At 42.5% G+C, this 24,725-nt stretch overlaps 2 protein-coding genes across 2 annotated transcripts in view; one reads left to right on the top strand and one right to left on the bottom strand.

Annotated features, from left to right (window-relative positions):
• Positions 1–11,538, bottom strand: part of LOC311240555 (cAMP-dependent protein kinase type I-beta regulatory subunit-like) — a gene marked incomplete at its 3' end in the record, with an annotated part of 130,495 nt that extends 118,957 nt beyond the window's left edge. The window contains exons 1-2 of the mRNA XM_084329132.1: positions 11,448–11,538; positions 10,453–10,640 (exon numbers count right to left, since the gene is read on the bottom strand). Of these exons, the coding sequence (XP_084185258.1) occupies positions 10,453–10,626 (174 nt within the window). The 5' untranslated portion in view covers positions 10,627–10,640; positions 11,448–11,538. The remainder of the gene's footprint in view (positions 1–10,452; positions 10,641–11,447) is intronic.
• A 7,268-nt stretch (positions 11,539–18,806) lies between these two features.
• The window catches only part of LOC311240554 (dynein axonemal assembly factor 5-like), a 39,896-nt gene continuing 33,977 nt past the window's right edge, over positions 18,807–24,725 (top strand). Inside the window, exons 1-3 of the mRNA XM_084329131.1 lie at positions 18,807–19,367; positions 19,766–19,950; positions 20,655–20,779. Of these exons, the coding sequence (XP_084185257.1) occupies positions 18,827–19,367; positions 19,766–19,950; positions 20,655–20,779 (851 nt within the window). The 5' untranslated portion in view covers positions 18,807–18,826. The remainder of the gene's footprint in view (positions 19,368–19,765; positions 19,951–20,654; positions 20,780–24,725) is intronic.

Raw genomic sequence — 24,725 nt, 5'->3', positions numbered from 1 at the left:
AATTGTGTTTATATTTTTTAAATCTGTTTCATAATTTAACCCTTTCTCTGCCACGCTTATATCCATCCTTGTAGCCAGTCTGCCAGCTCTATTTGTCTATGGAGATGTTCACCTACTTTGCAGGGCTATAACTTTTTAAATGTTATTGCTAAATTGACATTACTATGGCCCATTCAACATCGATTAGCTATCGTTCAGGGTGTAGGAACGTTTAACTTTTTCATTCACACATTCATACAAAAATACGGTCTAGAGTATAAATATCTTTTTATCGTTTTCTGCAGTATTTCATAGAACGTGAGTTATAGCCATTTATGCATATATTAGATCATCAAATACAGTTTGATAGCGATTGACGCCAGATTAAAAATTTCAATTGTACAAGGTCCTAAACGTCATGACTCATCATCTGCTGGTGACCGGAGGGGGGGGGGTCGTTTATAATGCAATGACCGACGTTAAATGTTTCATGTAGTATGGGTGATATATTGATCATAGCAGTTTGTATGGATAATAATAATCAAAAACGCTGAAACTCACCGCAGCTTCCTCGTAGCGATGGGGGATGATACTGGAGCAAAAATATCGCTATTATGGAATGTTGATCTAGGCGAACCATTTCCGGGTTGTATAATACTATATACGTCCAAATAATGTTGTTTATCGAGTTATGGCAACGGATCGATTATCCAGGGAGCCACACCGGCGTCACAATGATCGACATCCGGTTGCAACTCGCCGATCGGCCACCAGGTGGCGGTGTTGAAGCGTTGGAGAGTTGAGCGGAGTCCTACAGCACCCGTCAAGGATCCGTGGGTGAAATATGAATACCATGACAGAAATTTGAAATATTGATCTCAAAGACGCTGTAAAACGTCATTGGCAGATTGCGCATGGCGAGGAATGACGTGGTAACACGTCATTGGCGAGAAAAGGGTTAATTGTCGGCCTAATTGTCTAATTCCGTAAAATTGCATCGTTCATATTGCTTGTTTATGCACAATAGCCACGGCAGTGTTAATTAGTGCTCCCATATTGTTTTTGTTTTTTTATCCACTTTTTCTCCCATTTTTTCTATATTTTCTCCCATCCCAATTTCGTATCATCCAATTCAACCCTCCCCTGTCACGAACGCTGTTTCTTGCCTCCCACAAGCCGGCTGTGGACTAAGTCATACATAGCACAAGTCCCCTCCGGTACTTGAGGTAACAGCAGTCGCATCTTTTCACCTGCGCAGCTCGATCACTCAGTGGCGAGGAGTAACGCGTGGGAGGCTCACGCTGCCCCCGACACTTCCTGATTCTACTGCGCAGGCACACTAACCGACCTGTAGGAGTCGCTGTCCACAACGCCCGATCCCCACCCATCAGTTTCCCACCCCCTAATACGGCCAATGTGTATTAGTATGATCGACCAGCTAAACTGAAAGCAATGTGGAGCGCTGGGCTCGTCTCCGCATTCGTGGCGAGCGCCTTGCCCACTACGCCACGTAGCCGCCCTGCTCCCATATTGTTTATTGTTTTTCCTCTGTCGCTGCGGGGGAAATCATTAACCAAAGCTGCTTTCAATTTTCCATTTCATAAATGTTCTGCCCATTTTTCTTGTTAAATCTGAGGTTCAGGTAAATTATGTTTTATTGTAAAAATATTAAATAAAAATAAGTGTTAGTGTTATTCTGCATATTAACACTTTGATCGCCATGGTTAAATTCATAATTTACCATCCCTAGCCAGCTCTATTTGTCTATGGAGAAGTTCTCCTTCTTTGCAGGGCTATAACTTTTTAAATTCTATTGCTAAATTGACATTATTATGGCCCATTCAATGTCCTATATCTATTGTTCAGGGTGTAGCAACGTTATACTTTTTCATTCACATATTCATACTAAAATATGGTCTAAAGTATAAGTATGTTTTTATCGTTTTCTGCAGCTTTCTCCAGAACTTGATTTATAGCCCCAAAAGCATTATATTGTTGATCAAATACAGTTTGGTAGCGATCGGTGCCAGATAAAAAAATTCAACTGGAGGTACTTCTAGAAGTTACTACGTATCATCTGATGTTGACCGGATGGGCGGGGGGTCGTTTATAATTCCGTGGGCAACGTTATATCATTCATCTAGTGTGGGTCATATGATCATCAGAGATAACAAACTATCATTACACATGGGCAAAACAGAGTCCATTCTCTTCGGTTCAAATAACAAACTCAGCAAGACCGACGGCTTCTCAGTTACAGTGGGTGACAATATTGTCACAAGGAAAGATGAAATTACCTACCTGGGTTCCATCCTAGAGGCTAATCTCTCCTGTGACAAAATGGCATCCAATGTAATAAAAAAAGTCAACCAACGAACTCGATTCTTGTACCGGATCTCCTCTCTGGTAAACAAGAACACCCTGAAGACTCTGGCAGGAGCACTCATTCAGGGGTACTACGACTATGCTTGCACCTCATGGTACCAAAGCACCTCAAAGGCGCTAAAAACAAAATTACAAACATCTCAAAACAAACTGGTCAGACTACTGCTTGACCTTACTCCTAGAACCCACCTCACCCCTGCCCACTTCGACAACCTAGGATGGCTTAGAGTAGACGACAGAGTACAACAACTTGCAATGGGCCTGGTCTACAAGATACACTACACGACCAAGGTACCCATGTACATGTCAAAATACTTCCCAAAGGTCAGTGAATACCACGATCACAACACCAGAGGGAGCTCCACAAATCATGTTAAACCCAGATTCGGCTCAAATAAGGGACTAAACACGTTTCGCAATTATGCCACATCAATGTGGAACACCCTACCCAAAGCTGTAAAGGAATGTGGATCACTACCCACTTTCAAAACCTCTCTCAAGGGACACCTACGGGAGACTGCAATTCAACACTGGCCCCTGTAAATATCCTAACCCAACCCCCTCCAATGTACAGTCATTTACCTAGTATGGTTTTGTCAATAGTTCAATGTACAATTGTGTTTGTTTGTACAGTGTCTCCTCCCCCCCCCCCTCAATGTACAGTGTTACTTGTTTATACAGTGTGCCCCCCGCCCCCGCCCCCCCCCCCCCCCCCCCCAACCACCTCCAATGTAAATTACCCAGTATGGTTGTCAATATCCCAATGTACCCAACCCCCCCCACCCAACCTCCTCCAATGTACAGTTTCTACGTCAAATGTATATACTCCCTTTTCTTGACTCCTTCTGTATCACAAACAGTACTGTATTTGCAAATCTGGTATGTCATAAATGTATAGATGTAGCAGTACTGACTATCTGTATGTCATGTATGTCATATATGTCTATATGAATTGAAAATGGGGGACCCTGATGGAAACAAGACAAACGTCTTTCTCAGGTCTGCATCCCCTTAACAATTGTATGTATTGAGCCGTACTGTATTGTACCCATTCTGCAATCTGTTAAATAAAGTTTTCATTCATTCATTCATTCATTCAGAGCAGTTTATATGGAACACGTTAGAAAATAACGCTGAAACTCACCGTGGCTTCCTCGCGCCGTTGGGGGATGAGCGTGGAACAGAATTTTTTCTATTATGGGATGGAGAAATACCGGATCCATTTCCAGGTTGTATAATAGTATATACGTCCAAATCATGTTGTTTATTGAGTTAGGGTGAGCGATCGATTATCCAGTGTGTCAAGATGGAGTCCCGGGAGCTATAGCGAGTGGTCGGACCGAATTTGGATGAGCACCAGTTTCCTGTTTCCGGTTTGCTGTTTGGGCGATCTGCCGATCGGCCACCAGATGGCGCTCTTGAACCGTTAGAGAGTTGAGTGGAGATCAGCAGTATATCTCAGGTCCCCGGAGGAGAAATATGATTTCGATCACAGATTTTTGAAATATTGATATCAAAGACGAGTTACGGCGTCTTCGGCAGAATGAGCATGGCGGGGAAAGACGAGTTCCAGCGTTTTCGGCGATTAAAGTGTTAAATGTATTGTGGTTGATTGTTTTTGAAAATTAAATAAAATGCTATTAAATAGGCTATATCTAAAAAAATATATATAATAATATGACAAGTCTAGTGTGACCTCTGGTTAGGCCTATATCATAGCCATTAGCACTCATGTTACTGTATATAGTACAGCTGTGTTAGGCCTATATCATAGTAATTAGCATCCATGCTACTGTACAGTACAGGTGGGTTAGGCCTATATCATAGCCATTAGCATTCATGTTACTGTATAGTACAGGTGAATTAGGCCTATATCATAGCAATTAGCATACATGCTACTGTACACTACAGCTGGGTTAGGCCTATATCATAGCCATTAGCATTCATGCTACTGTATAGTACAGCTGAATTAGGCCTATATCATAGCCATTAGCATCCATGCTACTGTACAGTACACAGTACAGCTGGGTTAGGCATATATCATAGCCATTAGCATTCATGCTACTGTATAGTACAGCTGAATTAGGCCTATATCATAGCAATTAGCATTCATGCGTACTGTACAATACAGCTGGGTTAGGCCTATATATCATAGCCATTAGCATCCATGCTACTGTACAGTACACAGTACAGCTGGGTTAGGCATATATCATAGCCATTAGCATTCATGCTACTGTATAGTACAGCTGAATTAGGCCTATATCATAGCAATTAGCATTCATGCGTACAGCAGCGTACTGTACAATACAGCTGGGTTAGGCCTATATATCATAGCCATTAGCATCCATGCTACTGTACACAGTACAGCTGGGTTAGGCCTATATCACATCTATTAGCATTCATGATGCTCACCCTCTTGACACTGCAGCATCTCACTCCCCATAGAGAACAGCACTAGCTTGACTAACTACGCTATGCTCACTTTTACATTATGTCTCCTTGACAACGGAGCAGTGTCGAGAGCTGCTGCCACAGCTATTCCAGGTGGATTATACATGCTATTATAATATACACATTATACATGCTATTATAATAAAATGTTAAAGGTTTTATTATTAAACCTAAGCCTTGCTTAGATGCATTGCAGTGTAGCAGGTTATAGGCTATGTTATGCAATATGTCTATGTAGGTTATTAGCTTGATGTCAGTGAATTTCTGTATAGACAAACAATGCAGACAATAACATCTAAGACCGCTAACAGGGTTAGAGACGTTTCACTGCCACATAGCCTGAGATTAAGAATTCAGCTGGATCACAAAATCATCATCAGTTACTATTTCCAACCATCAGATGACTCTCACAAGCTCCCTCACACAGACACACGTACACATGCACACACTGTAGCATAGTCACAGGAGGGTCACAAAAGACTGCAGGTTGTGGGTGGGTGTGTGTGTGTGTGTGTGTGTGTGTGTGTGTGTGTGTGTGTGTGTGTGTGTGTGTGTGTGTGTGTGTGTGTGTGTGTGTGTGTGTGTGTGTGTGTGTGTGTGTGTGTGTGTGTGTGTGTGTGTGTGTGTGTGTGTGTGTGTGTGTGTGTGTGTGTGTGTGTGTGTGTGTGTGTGTGTGTGTGGATGCATGCTATTATTTTTTTTTACATTCGATTTTTCATCCAATGCTGCTTTCACCGCACATATTTTATTTCAACAAGGCTACGAACTTGGCATTGGTAAATAAACTCACATGGATGCTGTATTCATTCATTCACTCATGACCAGGTAACATGTCCAGAGCATGTGCTGTGCCGCTACTGTTCCTAATTTATGCAAATGACATGTCGTCAGCTTGTGACTGCAACTTGTTCCTGTTTGCGGACGACTCAGCCCTGCTGGTCTCTGACAAGAACAAGTTACAGGTTGAAAAAACCCTCAGCTCGGAACTAGGCAGAATCTGCATATGGCTCGCTGATAACAAACTATCATTACACATGGGCAAAACAGAGTCCATTCTCTTCGGTTCAAATAACAAACTCAGCAAGACCGACGGCTTCTCAGTTACAGTGGGTGACAATATTGTCACAAGGAAAGATGAAATTACCTACCTGGGTTCCATCCTAGAGGCTAATCTCTCCTGTGACAAAATGGCATCCAATGTAATAAAAAAAGTCAACCAACAAACTCGATTCTTGTACCGGATCTCCTCTCTGGTAAACAAGAACACCCTGAAGACTCTGGCAGGAGCACTCATTCAGGGGTACTACGACTATGCTTGCACCTCATGGTACCAAAGCACCTCAAAGGCGCTAAAAACAAAATTACAAACATCTCAAAACAAACTGGTCAGACTACTGCTTGACCTTACTCCTAGAACCCACCTCACCCCTGCCCACTTTGACAACCTAGGATGGCTTAGAGTAGACGACAGAGTACAACAACTTGCAATGGGCCTGGTCTACAAGATACACTACACGACCAAGGTACCCATGTACATGTCAAAATACTTCCCAAAGGTCAGTGAATACCACGATCACAACACCAGAGGGAGCTCCACAAATCATGTTAAACCCAGATTCTGCTCAAATAAGGGACTAAACACGTTTCGCAATTATGCCACATCAATGTGGAACGCCCTACCCAAAGCTGTAAAGGAATGTGGATCACTACCCACTTTCAAAACCTCTCTCAAGGGACACCTACGGGAGACTGCAATTCAACACTGGCCCCTGTAAATATCCTAACCCAACCCCCTCCAATGTACAGTCATTTACCTAGTATGGTTTTGTCAATAGTTCAATGTACAATTGTGTTTGTTTGTACAGTGTCTCCTCCCCCCCCCCCTCAATGTACAGTGTTACTTGTTTATACAGTGTGCCCCCCGCCCCCCCCCCCCCCCCCCCCCCCAACCACCTCCAATGTAAATTACCCAGTATGGTTGTCAATATCCCAATGTACCCAACCCCCCCCACCCAACCTCCTCCAATGTACAGTTTCTACGTCAAATGTATATACTCCCCTTTCTTGACTCCTTCTGTATCACAAACAGTACTGTATTTGCAAATCTGGTATGTCATAAATGTATAGATGTAGCAGTACTGACTATCTGTATGTCATGTATGTCATATATGTCTATATGAATTGAAAATGGGGGACCCTGATGGAAACAAGACAAACGTCTTTCTCAGGTCTGCATCCCCTTAACAATTGTATGTATTGAGCCGTACTGTATTGTACCCATTCTGCAATCTGTTAAATAAAGTTTTCATTCATTCATTCATTCATCCTCCAATGCACAGTTTCTATGTCAAATGTATATACACTCTTTTTCTGTTTTTTTTTAGTATCACAAACAGTACTGTATTTGCAAATCTGGTATGTCATAAATGTATAGATGTAGCAGTACTGTCTATCTGTATGTCGGGTATGTCATATGATGAATTGAAAATGGGGGACCCTGATGAAACAAGACGAAAGTCTTTCTCAGGTCTGCATCCTCTTAACAATTGTATGTATTGAGCTGTACTGTACTGTACCCATTCTGCAATCTATTAATACACTTTTCAATCAATCAATCAATCAATCAATCAATCAAACGACTGACAGGATCTAGGAGTAACAGTACTGTATATTTGAATACCGCTTATGTCACAAATGTATCAGTACTAAATACCTATATGTCCCTATGCCATAAATGTCATGTATGTTGTGTATGTCATAAATGTCTATATGAATTGAAAATGGGGGACCCTGATGGAAACAAGACAAACGTCTTTCTCAGGTCTGCATCCCCTTAACAATTGTATGTATTGAGCCGTACTGTATTGTACCCATTCGGCAATCTGTTAAATAAAGTTTTCATTCATTCATTCATTCTGTTTTGAAAGGAAGAGAATCCACCATCCATCGAAATATCCAAAATAACCCACTGGTCCACCATGGATTCATAGCATCGTGGATGGTCACAAGATATAAATGTGTTTGCAACATAGGACTTTTATTTCACTAAGTAGTCATTTCAATTACTAAAGGAGTAACACGAGGTGTGCAACCTGACATGCAAACTCAACCCCCCTGCGCAGCTCTACACTGCCCCCCCCCCTTTTCTTTCTCTCTCTTTCTCTTTCTCTAATTCAATTCAAAGGGGCTTTTTGGGAAACATATGTTTACATTGTCAAAGCAAGTGTGAAATAAAAAACTAAAAACAAAAAAAAACATTGCAATCAATATAGAAAAGATAAGTAAAATTGACTGAATACAAACAGAACAATTTAGCGTTTGTTGCACAGTGGCTACGACAGAAAAGTGAATGTATGTATTACTGTTATGTAATTACCATTAGAAATGAGACATTAACACATCAAGAAAGGTGAACACAGCATCATTGGAATTTAAGATTATTCACTTTAACTGAAGGATATTTTTCTATTGGTTTTCTATCCGAATACAGATACATGAATTGAATAGAACCATACGTATAACCATATAGTATCAAACACAAGTTTATAAAAAAGATTTAGGAAATTATTGGGGACCCACACAATTTCCCTGGGGCCCATTCAAACTCTCAACTCACTCAACTCACTACCTATTTACATTACTGTGTGTGTGTGTGTGTGTGTGTGTGTGTGTGTGTGTGTGTGTGTGTGTGTGTGTGTGTGTGTGTGTGTGTGTGTGTGTGTGTGTGTGTGTGTGTGTGTGTGTGTGTGTGTGTGTGTGTGTGTTTCTGTACATATGAGTTTGCATCACAAGTTAAATGGTTCCATTCTAACACACACACACACACACACACACACACACATACACACACACACACACACACACACACACATACACACACACACCGCAGTGAGGTGGACAATCTTCCCTCAGGTGCTCCATGTGAACGTCAGTCCTGCTATCTGGTGCTTCTCCACACTCAGCTACTGCTCTTTGATCAAAGTACAAGAGGAGCCTGTTGTTAAACAATCCCATGACTCACTCAGAAATAAAGAACATCTCTATCTAGCTATGTCCCTGATCATAAGTATGAACCAAAAGCTCAACACCAACATCTCTGAGAGACCTCATGTTGTGGCTGGCTTCTCTGCATAGAGCTGCATTAGACCTACACCATACATAAGACGTAACCTAAATATGATCCCTCCATAAAAGGCTTGTAAAAACCTTCTTAAAAGGGGTATTCCACAGAAATTGACTTTATACTGTATATATTGATATATAAATAAATGTGGAGGATTACCAGTGAGGGAACATCACTGTGAATAAAGATGTATTTCAACCATTTCAGGCAATGCAGTTTGATTGTGACATTGCATTGCATTGTCCTTTGCTCATAAACTCCCAATTCATAGAACAACAGACCAGAAGATAATCTTCCTCTTTATTAAATTATGTTGCACCTGCAAAGCAAAACTCCATCACATTGGCCATTGGCAACCGACCCTACTGGCAATTTGGAACAGTGCTTTTTAAGTAGTACAGAGAGCTATAACCTACTAATCTGCTTCATTGCTGTTCCAAAAGAGCCAGATGGAGCTGAACACATTCACTGGAAATAACTAGCACATTCTACCATCCATCCATCCTCTCCTATATTCACACCACTCTGGAAATATCACATTCTACCATCCATCATCCATCCTCTCCTATATGCACACTATTCTGGAACTAGCACATTCTACCATCCATCCATCCTCTCCTATATTCACACTATTCTGGAACTAGCACATTCTACCATCCATCCATCCTCTCCTATATGCACACATTTCTGGAACTAGTACATTCTGTAATCCACAGCTTGGGCCAGTGAGGTCTGTTGCCTCCTATGTCTGTCTTTCTGCCCCCAGACAGACACAAACACACAATGAGTCCCTAAGCCTGAGAACAGCACGCTGTCCCTAATATTCCCTAATGGACTCTGCTATTATGGGATCGAAATTGGAATCCCTCTAAGCATAGTCAGAGTACATTTTGATTTCCAACAAACATACACTAGCTGGGCCATGCCTTTGCCTACTGACTCATATGATGAAGCAGACATATAAACATCAATTAGGCAGATACAATATGACAGGGCAAACAAGAGACTAGGGTGTTGGAGAATACATACACACACACACTAACTCACCACCATTGTTGCTGAATCCTCTGTGAGACAATGTGTATCTCTTAACATCGGGAGCATTCGAAAAGATTATCAAAGCATCTATTCTTTGTACATTTCTTCCAAGAGCATCATTCATAAAACACGCATTACAAAGTCCCTTTCATTCACAAAGGCTGCATAACATCATATGGATACTGGATTGGAGGAAGAAACTGACATCAGAGAAATCGGAGAGCAAACCTTTCTCAGTGAGTGACTAACGTGCACTGAATTGACACAAATTCCTCTCACCGGTCACATTCAGAGGGTCCGTAGCGCATTACATAATTGACAACAGTCATTTGCAAATCTCATTATCACTTCGACAGGAAGTATTCAGTCTGCACAGAATATAACATTTCCAACAATCAAAGACAGATCTCAGATTAAATTCCTAGAGGAGAGACCGACGCTAAAGTCCTAGAAGAGAGAACTTTTGGATCACAGACCTTCTCCAGCTTTTCAAAGTGTTCCCGCAGGAACCTCATAGGCCGCTCTGGCTTGGCGATGCAGAGGTTGACAATGCACTCTTTGAGGATCTGCTGGATGTTGTGCTTCTGCACAAAAACTTCACAGCCCTTCAAACTCTCGTCTTCTTCCAGATTGGAGGAGGAGGTGGCCATCTTATCTTTTATCTCTGTGGGCATGGGCAATAGGGGAGGAAAGAGGGGCGGGCAGAGAGGGGGAGAGTAGGAGAGCAGCGTGGGGGAAGCAGGAGAGGAGAGAGAGAAAGGATGGGAGGGGAGAAGAGAGGAGCGCACATGACAGTAGGGGAGAAGAGAGAAGTGAATATGGAGGGTAGGGGTATTGGAGAGAATGGCAGGGAGTGGACAGGGGGTGGGTGACAGTGGTTAAAGTATCTTGCTTTGCTGTATCGTTCAACTGTAACAATATAACGTCAGGCCTGTGTACAATATACAGTGACTCTTATAATTATGGATAGCGATGTTATAGTGGTTTATTAGTTATGCCAGAGGTAACGTTAGCTAACATATATATCACACACATTTTGACATTCACTTCCGCAAAGGAAGTGTGTTCGGGTGGTTATAATTCCAATATAACTATAACCACCACTAGCTGTGACTTTGGAGCACGACACCACCAAATAGAGATGATTCGCATCAAGTAACAAAGCAGCTATAGCTCGTGTACTTTCACTTGGCTCAGCTGCATATTGTGATAAAGCTCGTTGTCTATAGCCATCAAATTGAACACCTGTCTCAACGCATTTGATAGATTGCTAAGCTAACAAAACTAGCACACCTTTCTAGCCTCCTGGCTTTGCTAACCTCGCAACTGTCGCAATGACAGTCGAATCTCGGCGATGCAAAATTCTAAACGAATATACCCTCAAGGTAAATGTTACCAGGGCTAGATATATTCCGCTATTTCCTACATGCCAATGTGATACAGCAGAACACAGGAGCTTCAGTATCCTTACCGTTCTTTTCCGGAGATGCTGAGAGAGCAGGCTGGTGGCTGCAGGGAGGCAGGTAGATGAGCCAGGATGCTGCTGCTGCCTCTCTCTCTCTGCTGCCGAGGCGCGCGCTGCGTCGGTCCCGGTGACGTCAGTCTCTCATATTTTCGACCGCAAAGGCGCTCTCTCGAGGCCAGCAACAAGCGCGCGCCAGCTTTTTATTTATTGACGGGAAACGCATATCATACGTATACCTTCTTGCAGTTGAAATGCATGGGCTCGGGTGGAATAAACGACTGCCATCATTATGTATAAAATGCCTTGTCTAAACTTGTGTTCAAAGCTTATAATTTTAAACTCCATTTTATAATATTACCTATATTATTATGGACCACAGGAGTGATAACAGTAGGTTTGGTTATAAGTAACTCTTGCTGTATTAATTAATGTGGATCAAAATAAACAATAAACAGTAAGCATCATAAAGTGTGGCTATACAGTCATTGCTACAAGCTAGAAGATTCTTATTGGGGACTGGAACACCGATATGCTACGTAAAGCAGCACCCGTCTTCAAGGCCTTCAGTAGGTTTTGTGATCTGCACGGCCTCAGCCAGCTAATCACCCAACCCACAGGATATGTGATTCAACACAAACCACCATTGACCTCATTCTGACCTCTGACAAGTCCATGATCTCCAACAAAGGGGTGATAGCATGCAGGTTAAGTGATCATTATATGATTTTCTGTACCCGCAAAAAGCTAAAACAAAAGGCCGGCTGTCACAAAACAGTCACATCTAGGGAGTAGGGACCTCAAAACCTACTCTAGACTAGAGAGGCCTTTAACCAAGAACTGGAGAGCATGGACTGGTCAGATGAGCTCAGTCAGTGGTACACTGGTTGAAGAAACGTGGCTTGGATTCAAAACCAAATTCATGGCACGGTTGGCACCCCTAAGAACCACCAGGGTTAAAAATCGCGCTGAGCCATGGATGCACTCTGAAATACTGACCGGTGACCGCTATGAAAACCAGAGACAAAAAATGCTCTGAACTTCATAAAAGTCAGACAAAGCTTACCAAAAGCTCAAACAGTGAACTCCAAGCCCACGTGGTTGAACAAAAAATTCTAAGAAACAGACTAAGAAATTACATAAACACCATGATCAAAACCACAAAAAAAATCCATCAATGACAAAACTGAGGAAAACAAAAACAAACCCTGCAAACTTTGGAAATTACTCAACAACCAACTAGGCTGTAGCAAAAAACAAAAAAACAGATTTAAACATAACCATAAAGACAGAAAACACGCTCAGCACAGACAAACTGGATGTGGCCAAATACCTAAACATATTCTTTACAAACATAGCCACAACACTGGTTAATAAACTACCCTCCCAGGGCATTATGGGGTAGAACACATAGTAGCATACTACAAAAACCTAGGGGTCCGCAAAGACGACTTCAACCTGGAAATGGTAACAACAGATAAGGTACTCAAAAAACTGAGCGCCGGCGGTCAGGTGGCATAGCGGAGATTGTGCTTGTCACCAATGCAAGAGGCTGTGGTCTCGACTCCCGGAGAGTCAGCATTGCCTTGGCTCGGGCTGATCGCTATACTAACTTGTTTGGCTGAGTTAGGGGGAGGGGAGCCGTGGGTGGGTCCTGGGCGTCGTGGACAGCAACCCCTACAGTTCGGTCGGGGCGCCTGCTCAGCAAGGGTAGAATCTGGAGAGAGGTAGTGCGACCTTCCACACGTTACACTCACCCGGTGAGAATCTGCGCGGCCAGGCTGGCTGCCGGCTGGCTGCACATGCGTCGGAGGAAAGCATGTGACAGTCTCCGGCCTCTCTCGGACCAACAGTAGGGGAAAGTGTGCAACAACCAGGAAGGGGGTTGGGAATTGGCATAACGACTAACAGTGGGATGGGAGAAAAATCGGAAAAAAGAAGGAGGGGGAAAAAGATTAAAAAAAAAAAAAAAAAATACTGAGCGCCCTCCAACCTAACAAGGCCACTGGCCATGACAACATCCCCTCCAAATTCCTCAGAGACTCAGCAGCCGCCATCACACACATAATAAACCTCTCCATAAAACAGGGACACGTCCCCAAGGACTTCAAAATTGCGAGAGTGACCCCCCCTGCACAAAAAGGGCAGCAAATTAGACCCAGGCAACTACCGCCCTGTTTCTATTCTTACCTCCATCTCGAAAGTCATGGAAAAAATTGTCTATGAACAGGTTGAAAAGTACCTAGCGGAAAAAAAGTCTAATCTACGAATTCCAATCTGGCTTCAGAACATCCCACTCCACTGACACATGCCTTCTCTATTTGAACGACCACATCAAACAAGAGGTGGATGTGGGCAAATACTGCGGCATGGTCATGCTGGACCTACAAAAGGCCTTTGACACTGTCAATCACTCCATTCTGATTGATAAACTAAAAGCAATTGGTTTTGATAGTCTATCCGTGAGCTGGATGCAATCCTACCTTGAGGGGAGAGAACAGATGGTGGAGATAAACGGTACTCTACCCCCCCCCCCCCCCCTTACAGTGAGCTGTGGTGTTCCACAAGGAAGCATACTAGGACCGCTACTGTTCCTAATTTATGCAAATGACATGTCGTCAACTTGTGACTGCAACTTGTTCTTGTTCGCGGACGACTCAGCCCTGCTGGTCTCTGACAAGAACAAGTTACAGGTTGAAAAAACCCTCAGCTCAGAACTCGGCAGAATCTGCACCTGCTCGCTGATAACAAACTATCATTACACCTGGGTAAAACAGAGTCCATTCTCTTCGGATCAAATAACAAACTCAGCAAGACCGACGGCTTCTCAGTTACAGTGGGTGACAATATTGTCACAAGGAAAGATGAAATTACATAGGTTCCATCCTAGAGGCAAATCTTTCCTGTGACAAAATGGCATCCAATGTAATCAAAAAAGTCAACCAACGAACTAGATTCTTGTACCGGATCTCCTCTCTGGTAAACAAGAATACCCTGGGGGAGCTCCAGTAGCTCACCGCGTATCTCTGCGCCATTTCGGCGTCGGGGACAACCGTGCGCGTCACGGATCTGGGGTACACGAGTTCGACTCCCGGACTCGCCGTATTTTCTCAGAGTGTCTTCCCCCGATCTATATCCCATTCAACCTGTTTCTGTCGGTCATGCTTGACCAGAAAAAGCGATAAACGCTAAAAAGAACCAGCTGACTGGTCAAAGTTAAAAAAAAAAAACAAGAATACCCTGAAGACTAGTAGCACTCATTCAAGGGTACTACGACTATGCTTGCACCTCATGGTACCAAAGCACCTCAATGGCGCTAAAAACAAGATTACAAACATCACAAAACAAACTGGTCAGACTACTTGACCTTACTCCTAGAACCCACCTCACCCCTGCCCACTTTGACAACCTAGGATGGCTTAGAGTAGACAACAGAGTACAGCAACTTGTAATGGGCCTGGTCTACAAGATACACTACACGACTAAGGTACCCATGTACATGTCAAAATACTACATGCTTGAGGAAGACCGGTAAGGTCGAAACGTTGCATCTACTGCCTTTTTTGTCTATTAAATCACCTTGGAACTACTGAGTTGCGAGCCCCGCTTTGTTCTTATGTATTACTGTTCTTACAGTTTGGCTCAGCACCAACAAACGGAGGATGTGCGTTATTTATTTTTTCTGAATGTCAAAATACTTCCCAAAGGTCAGTGAATACCACGACCACAACACCAGAGGGAGCTCCACAAATCATGTTAAACCCAGATTCGGCTCAAACAAGGGACTAAACACGTTTCGCAATTATGCCACATCAATGTGGAACGCCCTACCCAAAGCTGTAAAGGAATGTGAATCACTACCCACTTTCAAAACCACTCTCAAAGAGCACCTACGGGAGGCTGCAATTCGAAACTGGCCCCTGTAAATGTCCTAACCCAACCCCCTCCAATGTACAGTAAATGTCCTAACCAAATAATACACGAGACCCTCTTCTTGGGACCAAGTAAGGTTTCGTCGATATTACAACGTACAGTTCCCCCCCCCCCCTGCCTACCAACCCCCCCCACCCCACCCAACCACCTCCAATGTACAGTTTCCCCCCCCACCCCACCTACCCAACCCCCCCCCCCACCCAACCTCCTCCAATGTACAGTTTCTATGTCAAATGTATATACGCTCTTTTTTAGACGCTTTTTTGTATCACAAACAGTACTGTATTTGTAAATCTGGTATGTCATAAATGTATAGATGTAGCATAGTCTATATGTCATGTATGTCATATGTTATGATGAATTGAAAATGGGGGACCCTGATGTAAACAAGACGAAAGGGGTCTGCAATATCTGCACCCCCTTAACAATTGTGTGTATTGAGCTGTACTGTATTGTACCCATTCTGCAATCTGTTAATAAAATGTTCAATCAATCAAGCAGGAAGCTTACACAGCATAGGACTTGACTGGCTCGGACACATGAGATACAATTTATTTCGCAACTAAAAACCAACTTGATTTTTGTTTGTTGTAGACCATCTCACAGATGTGGAATATGCTATTTCAATTAATATTTGCTCTACCACCGATTTAAAAAGGGAAGATATTTTCGGTGACAACAGAAAAACGGTTGGCCTCCCTTTTATGGACCTCACCTAAAGGGTTACTTTAGTCAGATTTAGCTAAAACAAGACGGCCCAAAAGCACAAATTGATTGGCCGAAAAGTAACCCAAACCAATGAACTAGATTCTTGTACCGGATCTCCTCTCTGGTAAACAAGAATACCCTGAAGACTCTGGCAGGAGCACTCATTCAAGGGTACTATGACTATGCGTGCACCTCATGGTACCAAAGCACCTCAAAGGCGCTTAAAACAAAATTACAAACATCACAAAACAAACTGGTCAGACTACTACTTGACCTGAACCCCAGAACCCACCTCACCCCTGCCCACTTTGCCAACCTAGGATGGCTTAGGCAGTGTTTCTCAACTGGTGGGTCGCGACCCAAAAGTGGGTCGCAGGGCCATTTTGAGTGGGTCGCGGATGTGTGTCTAAAAAAAAAAAAAAATGTAAAAAAAAAAAAAAAGGTAATTTTTTTTCTTTTTTTTTTCACTACCTATCTTTGTGAAAGTGGCTTCTCAGCTCTGGTCCAGCTGAAGACAAAGCGGGGGAACAGATTGGACATTGAGCATGACCTCAGAGTTGCTTTGTCTACCATCACCCCAGACTTTGAGACTCTTTGTCAGGAGCAAACATCATCCCCAGTTATCCCATTAGTTCCCTGCATGTTAAGCTAAGAAGTCTGCTAAGAAGGATATATTATTTATTATTATTATTATTATTATTATTATTATTATTATTATTATTATTATTATTATTATTATTTTATTTCATTGTGTTTTTAGCCCTTAGTTGCACTTTTGTTGCAACCCCAGTTATCCCATTAGTTCCCCCAAACGTAGGTCTGTTATGTTAAGCTAAGAAATCTGCTAAGAAGCATATTATTTATTATTATTTTATTTCATTGGGTTTTTAGCCCTAGTTGCACTTTTATTGCAATCCCAGTTATCCCATTAGTTCCCCCAAACTTAGGTCTGTTATGTTAAGCTAAGAAGTCTGCTAAGAAGCATAATTATTTATTATTATTATTTAATTTCATTGGGTTTTTAGCCCTAGTTGCACTTTTGTTGCAACCCCAGTTATCCCATTAGGGGCGACAGTGGCTCAGGAGGTAGAGCAGTCGTCTGGCAATCCGGAGGTTCCCGGTTCGATTCCTGCTCCTCCCAGGCAGCGTGTCGATGTGTCCTTGAGCAAGACACTTAACCCCTAATTGCTCCCGATGAGCAGGTTGGCACCTTGCATGGTTGCCTCCGCCATCGGTGTGTGAATGGGTAAAATGTGAGTAACAAATTGTAAAGCGCTTTGGATAAAAGCGCTATATAAAAAAGCAGCCATTTACCATTAGTTCCCCCAAACTTAGGTCTGTTATGATAAGCTAAGAAATCTGCTAAGAAGCATATTATTTATTATTATTTTATTTCATTGGGTTTTAGCCCTAGTTGCACTTTTGTTGCAAACTCAGTTATCCCATTAGTTCCCCCAAATTTAGGTCTGTTATGTTAAGCTAAGAAATCTGCTAAGAAGCATATATTATTTATTATTCTTTTATTTCATTGGGTTTTTAGCAATAGTTGCACTTGTTGCACTTTTTTGTGTTTATTTCATGTTTTGAAAGATTGCGTATTACTGCAAATATTTTTTTTACATAAATCATAGTGGTTCAAAATTTTGGGTCGCGACTTAATGACTAAGGAAAATGTTGGGTCCCGAGGCTAGACCAGTTGAGAACCACTGGCTTAGAGTAGACGACAGAGTACAGCAACTTGCAATGGGCCTGGTCTACAAGATACACTATACGACCGGGGTGCCCATGTACATGTCAAAATACTTCCCAAAGGTCAGTGAATACCACAACCACTACACCAGAGGAAGCTCAACAAATCATGTTAAACCCAGATTCGGCTCAAACAAGGGACTAAACACGTTTCGCAATTATACCACAACAATGTGGAACGCCCTACCCAAAGCTGTAAAGGAATGTGAATCCCTGCCCACATTCAAAACCGCTCTTAAAGAGCACCTACGGGAGGCTGCAATTCGAAACTGGCCACCGTAAATGCCCAAAACCCCCACCACCTCCTAATAGACAGTCTCCTCCCCACCGCATGTATATATTCCCTCCCCGCCGTATGTATATTTCCCTCCCACCCACCCACCCCCTCCTAATGTACAGTCCCCTCCCCATCATATGTATATACTCTGTCAGGATCTAGGGGTAACAGTACTGTATATTTGAATACCGCTTATGTCACAAATGTATCAGTACTAAATACCTATATGTCCCAATGCCATAAATGTCATGTATGTTGTGTATGTCATAAATGTCTATATGAATTGAAAATGGGGGACCCTGATGTTTACAAGACAAACGTCTTTCTCAGGTCTGCATCCCCTTAACAATTGTATGTATTGAGCCATACTGTATTGTACCCATTCTGCAATCTGTTAAATAAAGTTTTCATTCATTCATTCATTCATTCATTCATTCATTCATTCATTCATTCATTCATTCATTCATTCATTCATTCATTCATTCATTCATTCATTCATTCACATTTTTTAAAGATTATTTTATTGTATGAGAGGAACGATCACGGTTAGACTTTTCTTATCGGCTTTCATAAACATCGTGTAAATAGTTATCGCGTAAACAGTACGAGGCAAAACAGATAGATTGTAAATTTGAATAAAGTTTGGGATTTTGAATCAGAATAACGTAAAGCGATGTTTGTTAGTCGCGGAGTTGCCTGTTGGCATAACAACGGTAAAAAAATGGCAGCGATGGCGGCTGGTGGAGATGAACGTGCTGCTGCCGATGTTTTGAGAGGACTTGCTCGACATTTAAACTGTCTAAATGAAGACAGCAAGACTACCAGAAAAAGGTCCCTTGAAGCCATTAAAAAGGAAACGATCGATAAAGGCCTTTCCAGTGGCGTGTTACAGGAAGTTTTTTCTTGCCTCCTCAAGTCTCTCCTGAAATGCATGTCGGATCCAATGGAAAGATGCAGAGAGACCGCAATTCTCATGGTAGGAGAGTTTATTCGTTGTGTTCCACAACCACACGAATCGTTGCCTTATCTCATGCCCTGTCTGGCTCAGCGGCTCGGAGGGAAAGACACATTGGAGCCCGCGGAGGAACTTCGACTGGCCATTATGGAGGTGCTGACTCTAACCGTAGAAGTATGTGGGAAGCAACTAGCGCCTTATCTGGACGACATGATCAAGATACTACAGACAACTATAGTCGACCCCTTTCCAGACGTCAAGAGGGAGAGCTGCAAATGCACTGTAAACTTTGCCAAATCTGTGCCAGGTTGGTAGATTATTTTGTTGTTGATGAAACGTGTTGCCATGGTTGCGAGACGCGATTATATTTGCGACAGAGATACAACTGCTTCATCGTCACGAGTACGACTCACAAGTATTCAAGTTTCTGAGTGAGCAAACTACTGTAGCTTAATAGGCAGGCTGTAGATTTGAACCAGTGTTTTTATGTGACGTTTTTTGTACTATGTTCAATTCATAGTACCACTATGAATTGAAAATGGGGGACCACGATGTAAACAAGACAAACGTATTTCTCTGGTCTATATCCCCTTAACAATTGTGTGTATTGAGCCGTACTGTATTATTGTACCCATTCTGCAATCTGTTAAATAAAGTTACCATTCATTCATTCATTCATTCAAGTACATTGATGTTTTCCCTCAGAACATTTCCACATGCAGGCTGAGAGTCTGGTCGAGCCCCTCATGCAGACCATTTCTCATCAACACTCCCGGGTGCGAGTTTCTGTCATTGAAGCCACTGGTGCCGTCATTCAGCATGGCACTGGGAAGAATGTTGATGACGTGCTCTCTCATCTGGCACAACGGCTGTTTGACGACTCACCACAGGTACTGTTGCTTGTGTTGCTGTTAGACCAACCCAACACTATATGATCAAGTTCATTGGGAATATCCATTAGGACAAATGGAAGCTAAACTCTAATACTAGATTAGCCCCTACCGTGGCTGGTTGGAGATAGACAATTCGATGACCACTTACTTGACTTGATTTGTTGCGGTGTCCACAGGGGTTGCTCTGTTGTTCCTCTTACTTGCTGTACAATTTAATCATTACTACTTTGTGTACTGTTACAGCTAAGTTGTATGGTGTAATTTTATGGTTAATGGTGTAGTTTTTCCACAATATACACTTTTGTGGCACAGTACTCGACTGATGACTGCTGATACAAGTCTTCTGACATTTTGTGTGAAAACTCTCACCCTAGTATTGTTCCACAATAGTTCATATTGTGGAAAAACTAGACCAAACTACAGCCAAACCATAACTGTAGGACACAAAGTAGTAGGACTTTCACGACAGCACGTTAGAGTAACCCGGGAGCAACCCATATGGATGCTGCAACTAGCGACAATACAAGGACCACTATAGTGTCTGGGATGTCTAAAAAAACGGTCTCCAAAGCAACGTAGAGGGGCGAATACTAGATGGAGTTTGGAGACCCTATAGTTGCATGGGAGGGAGTTCTAGCCTGCTAGGCAACGACTAATATCTCCTCCCTTCACAAACATATCTCCCTTCCATCTCTGTCCAGGTGAGGAAAGCTGTGACAGTAATAGTTGGTGATTGGCTGCTCCATTTGAGAGACAGATACTCCTACTTCCATAAGCTCCTCCCCCTGATCCTGAGTGGCCTCAGTGATGACATCCCAGAAATCCGGTAAGAGTGCAACAGACATACAGTCACACAACACTCTAATATATAAATAATGTTACTCCGTTTTCAGATTTCTCATGTCATATTCACATCAGACATCAGAAAATTACACATTGAACTTCTTATGGAGAAGTTCAGGAGCAGACAACTGCCTGTGGAGGGGTCCTTTTCACAGCAATGGTGGTTGTTATTGAAGAGTAAAAACAAACATGTATAGGTTAGGTCCACTCAGTCTCTGAATTCATTGTCAAGTAGTTTGTAGTATTTTATTTTTTGAAAATTTTATATATATATTTAATTTTTAATTTAATTTATATTTTATCCAAAGCGCTTTACAATTTATGTCTCACGTTCACCCATTCACTCACACCGATGGCAGAGGCAACCATGCAAGGTGCCAACCTGCTCATCGGGTGCAGTTAGGGGTTAAGTGTCTTGCTCAAGGACACGCTGCCTGGGAGGAGCGGGAATTAAACCGGGAACCTTCCGATTACGAGACGACCTCTCTACCTCCTGAGCCACTGTCGCCACTAGTGAAGATGGACAAAAACTCATATTACTGCCAGTATTTTCCTTTTGAGATTTACATTTACATTTAGTCATTTAGCTTTTCTCCAAACTCAGCAGGAGGGATACATACATCTCTGGCAGCTAAGGGTAAGTGGTATTGATCATAAAACAGTGTCAAACTTGAGTGTTACACTCTCAGTGCATAGTACGTAGTATAGACATATTAGCATGATAGGTAGTAGTATAAGGATAGTAACATAGTAGATAGTGGTAAGGTACATAATAGTAAAAGACTGTACGAACTATGAAGGTTATTATTATTATTATTTTTCAGATATTGATTGAAGGTGTGTTGATGGCGGAAAATTGATTAAAGCCCGCAATCACAGGTTAATGTCCCCATGGGCTGCACAAGTCTTCTTTAAATAAGTCAAGAAGAAACATCACAATAAATCAAGAACAAAACAAAACAAAAATATCATGAAATCCAAAACGACACTCCCAGACATACCCCAGCGAAGGTAAGGAAAAACTCACTAAAAACCTAGCAATAGGAAAAAAGCACCACAGGCAATGTGGAGGGTTGGGCAGGTTTCAGCTGTCCGACTCCTGACTGGTGGGAAGTTCGTTCCACTATTGTGGAGCGAGGGCAGAAAATAGCCTACTTCACTTTGAAGATTTATGCCCACATCACATAACATTTGTATAGAAGAATCAATAATAATAAGGCACAGGGACAGGCGTTAGACAGCTCATGAGATTGTAGTAGGCGGACATAGCAATAGATACAAGTGGTAGGCATATATGTGAATGGAGTAGATATATGAAGTAAGCGTATTATGTGAATAGAATAGAAGTACTTAACCCAGCAATGAAACCGCGTTGACTGTTAATCTGTTAACAGTCTGTTAATCAGTTGACAGGACCACGGACAGACGGCGGAGAATAACTGATCCAAGGCCTCGGAGGTGCATGTAGAGCAGTCACTACAAGCTTGGCCAAGACCCCGAGGCATCCATCACCTTGGTCAGCGCCAGGAGACGGGTACTCAGAGAGAAGGGGGAGGGAGGGGGGGGGGGGGGGGGGAGGGGGGGAGAGGGGGGGGGGGGAAGAGTTAGAGAGTTCCCATGTTTGTGGTGCTGCAAAGGAGCAGACATGTAGTACCCTGTAGTGCCATGTAGTACCCCGTAGTGCCATGTAGTACCCTATAGTACCCCATAGTGCCATGTAGTACCCCGTAGTATCCTGTAGTACCCTGTAGTGCCATGTAGTACCCTGTGGTGCCTTGTGGTACCATGTAGTGCCATGTAGTTCCATGTAGTGCCATGTAGAGCTATGTAAGCCATGTAGTACCCTGTAATGCCATGCAGTACCATGTAGTACTCTGTGGTACCATGTAGTACCCTGTACCCTAACTAAACTACCCTATAGTAAACTACCCAGTGGTACCATGTAGTACCCTGTACCATAACTAAACTACACAGATTAATCTAAAGGTCAGTCCCCGACCAGGTGAGATCAAGGTAGGTTGAAGGAGAGAGAGAAAAGATGAGTCTTAAGCAGGGATTTAAAAGCTTCGACAGAGCAGGCGCCCCTGATGACGGCAGGTAATTTGTTCCACAGGTAGGGAGCGCGGTAGACAAAGGCTCTGTGGCCGGCGGATTTCTTTTTAACCCTAGGGGTCGATAGAAGCCCCGCATTTTGTGAGCGCAGAGCACGAGCGGGCGAGTATCGGGAGATGAGATCGGATAGATAGAGCGGTGCAAGCCCATTTAAAATTTTGTAGGTGAGGAGTAGCACTTTAAAGTCAGAGCGGGCTTGGATAGGAAGCCAATGTAGGGCGGACAAAACTGGTGTGATGTGATCAAATTTTCTAGTTCTAGTTAGTATCCGTGCAGCCGCATTTTGCACGAGTTGAAGATTTTTGATGCTTGAATTAGGTAGGCCTGAAAAAAGTGCATTACAGTAGTCCAGACGTGATGAGACAAAAGCATGTCTTCCTATGACTTGCTGTCCTGGAGTGTTGTCCGGAGTGTTGGACGTCCCGTGACGAAGGCCGGGAGATTGCGACCCCCTCTGCGTGCCCCCCTGTCTCCGGAGGTCTCGTAGTGGTGACCGGAGTGCCGGATGTCCCGCGATGATGTCGGGGAGTTCGCGACCCTCTCTGCGCCACCCCCTATCTCCCTGTCTCCGGCTGTCACTGAGCAACGACCGGAGTGTTGAATGTCCCGTGACTAAGACAGGGAGGACGTGACCCTCTCTGCGCCGCCCCTGTGCCTCAAATAGATCCGCTATCAACTCTATCTTTAATCTTTCAAAATGTTCAGTTGCTATCGCTATTAGCTCTATCTTTAATTTTTCAAAATGTACAGTTGCTATTGCATGCACTCATCTGTGTTTCACCACACACATGAGTGCATGCTTACCAACTGTCCGTCTGCAACACTACTATCACCAACATCTAAGAAGGGAGATCCCCCCTTGAACGGCCCTTCTAAGGTTTCTCTCCTCCACACTGCCTGTGGAGCTTTTTTCCCTATTGTTAGGTTTTAGTGAGTTTTTCCTTACCTTCGCGTGGGGTATGTCTGGGAGTGCTTGCATTCTTTCATTTATTTGCATTCATCTAAAAAATGTTTGGACCCTATGGTGTTCTTGTTCTGTTCTTGACTTATTGTTATGTTGTCTTCTTGACCTGTTTAAAGAAGACCTGTACGGCCCATGGGGACATTAACGTGTGTTGTCGGGCCCTATAAATAAATTTGATTTGATTTGATTTGATTTGATAATAATAATAATAATAATAATAATAATAATAATAATAATAATAATAATAATAATAATAATAATAATAATAATAATAATAATAATAATAATAATATTAGTGGAAATCAAACTGCTGTGATGTTGTAAATTACTAATCGGAGCTAAATTAAATTAATACAAATTATTGTATTTATTTATTCATTTTTTATACATAGTCCTGTAAACTTATACTATAGTGTAATGTAAGCTTATACCTTCATGTTTTTTCTATATTTTCTATATTTATATTCAGCTGACAGAATTAATCCTGTAGCATCTTACATTAAAAAGTGTTGAAATTAATCAAATACAATTTAACAGTGGTCACAATATAAGATTTTATGATGCATTAAAACTTTTGTCTGAAGAATCTGAATCAAATGTAATTATTGGACTGAATCATTACACCCTGAATCAGACATGTGATAAGAGACATAGTGGGATTGCCCACGTTTTTAAGAAGCTAATCAGATTTGTCACAAACAGAGCTTCCTTTCTGTCCATTCAGAAAGCACCGTCACCCATGTTTGTGATATTGGAGGCAGAACATGTTTGCGTTTGTTAGTGTCATGCTAGTGGACGTCAATGGGGCCATGAAGCATGTAAATGAAAATGTTTGTGTTTCACGCATGACTTC

Source organism: Notolepis coatsorum (assembly GCF_963971535.1).
Source record: "Notolepis coatsorum genome assembly, chromosome: 14".
In the NCBI taxonomy this organism is placed as follows: domain Eukaryota; kingdom Metazoa; phylum Chordata; class Actinopteri; order Aulopiformes; family Paralepididae; genus Notolepis; species Notolepis coatsorum.
The sequence above is the reverse complement of the archived record's forward strand: the minus strand, read 5'-3'. Positions and strand labels throughout refer to the sequence as shown.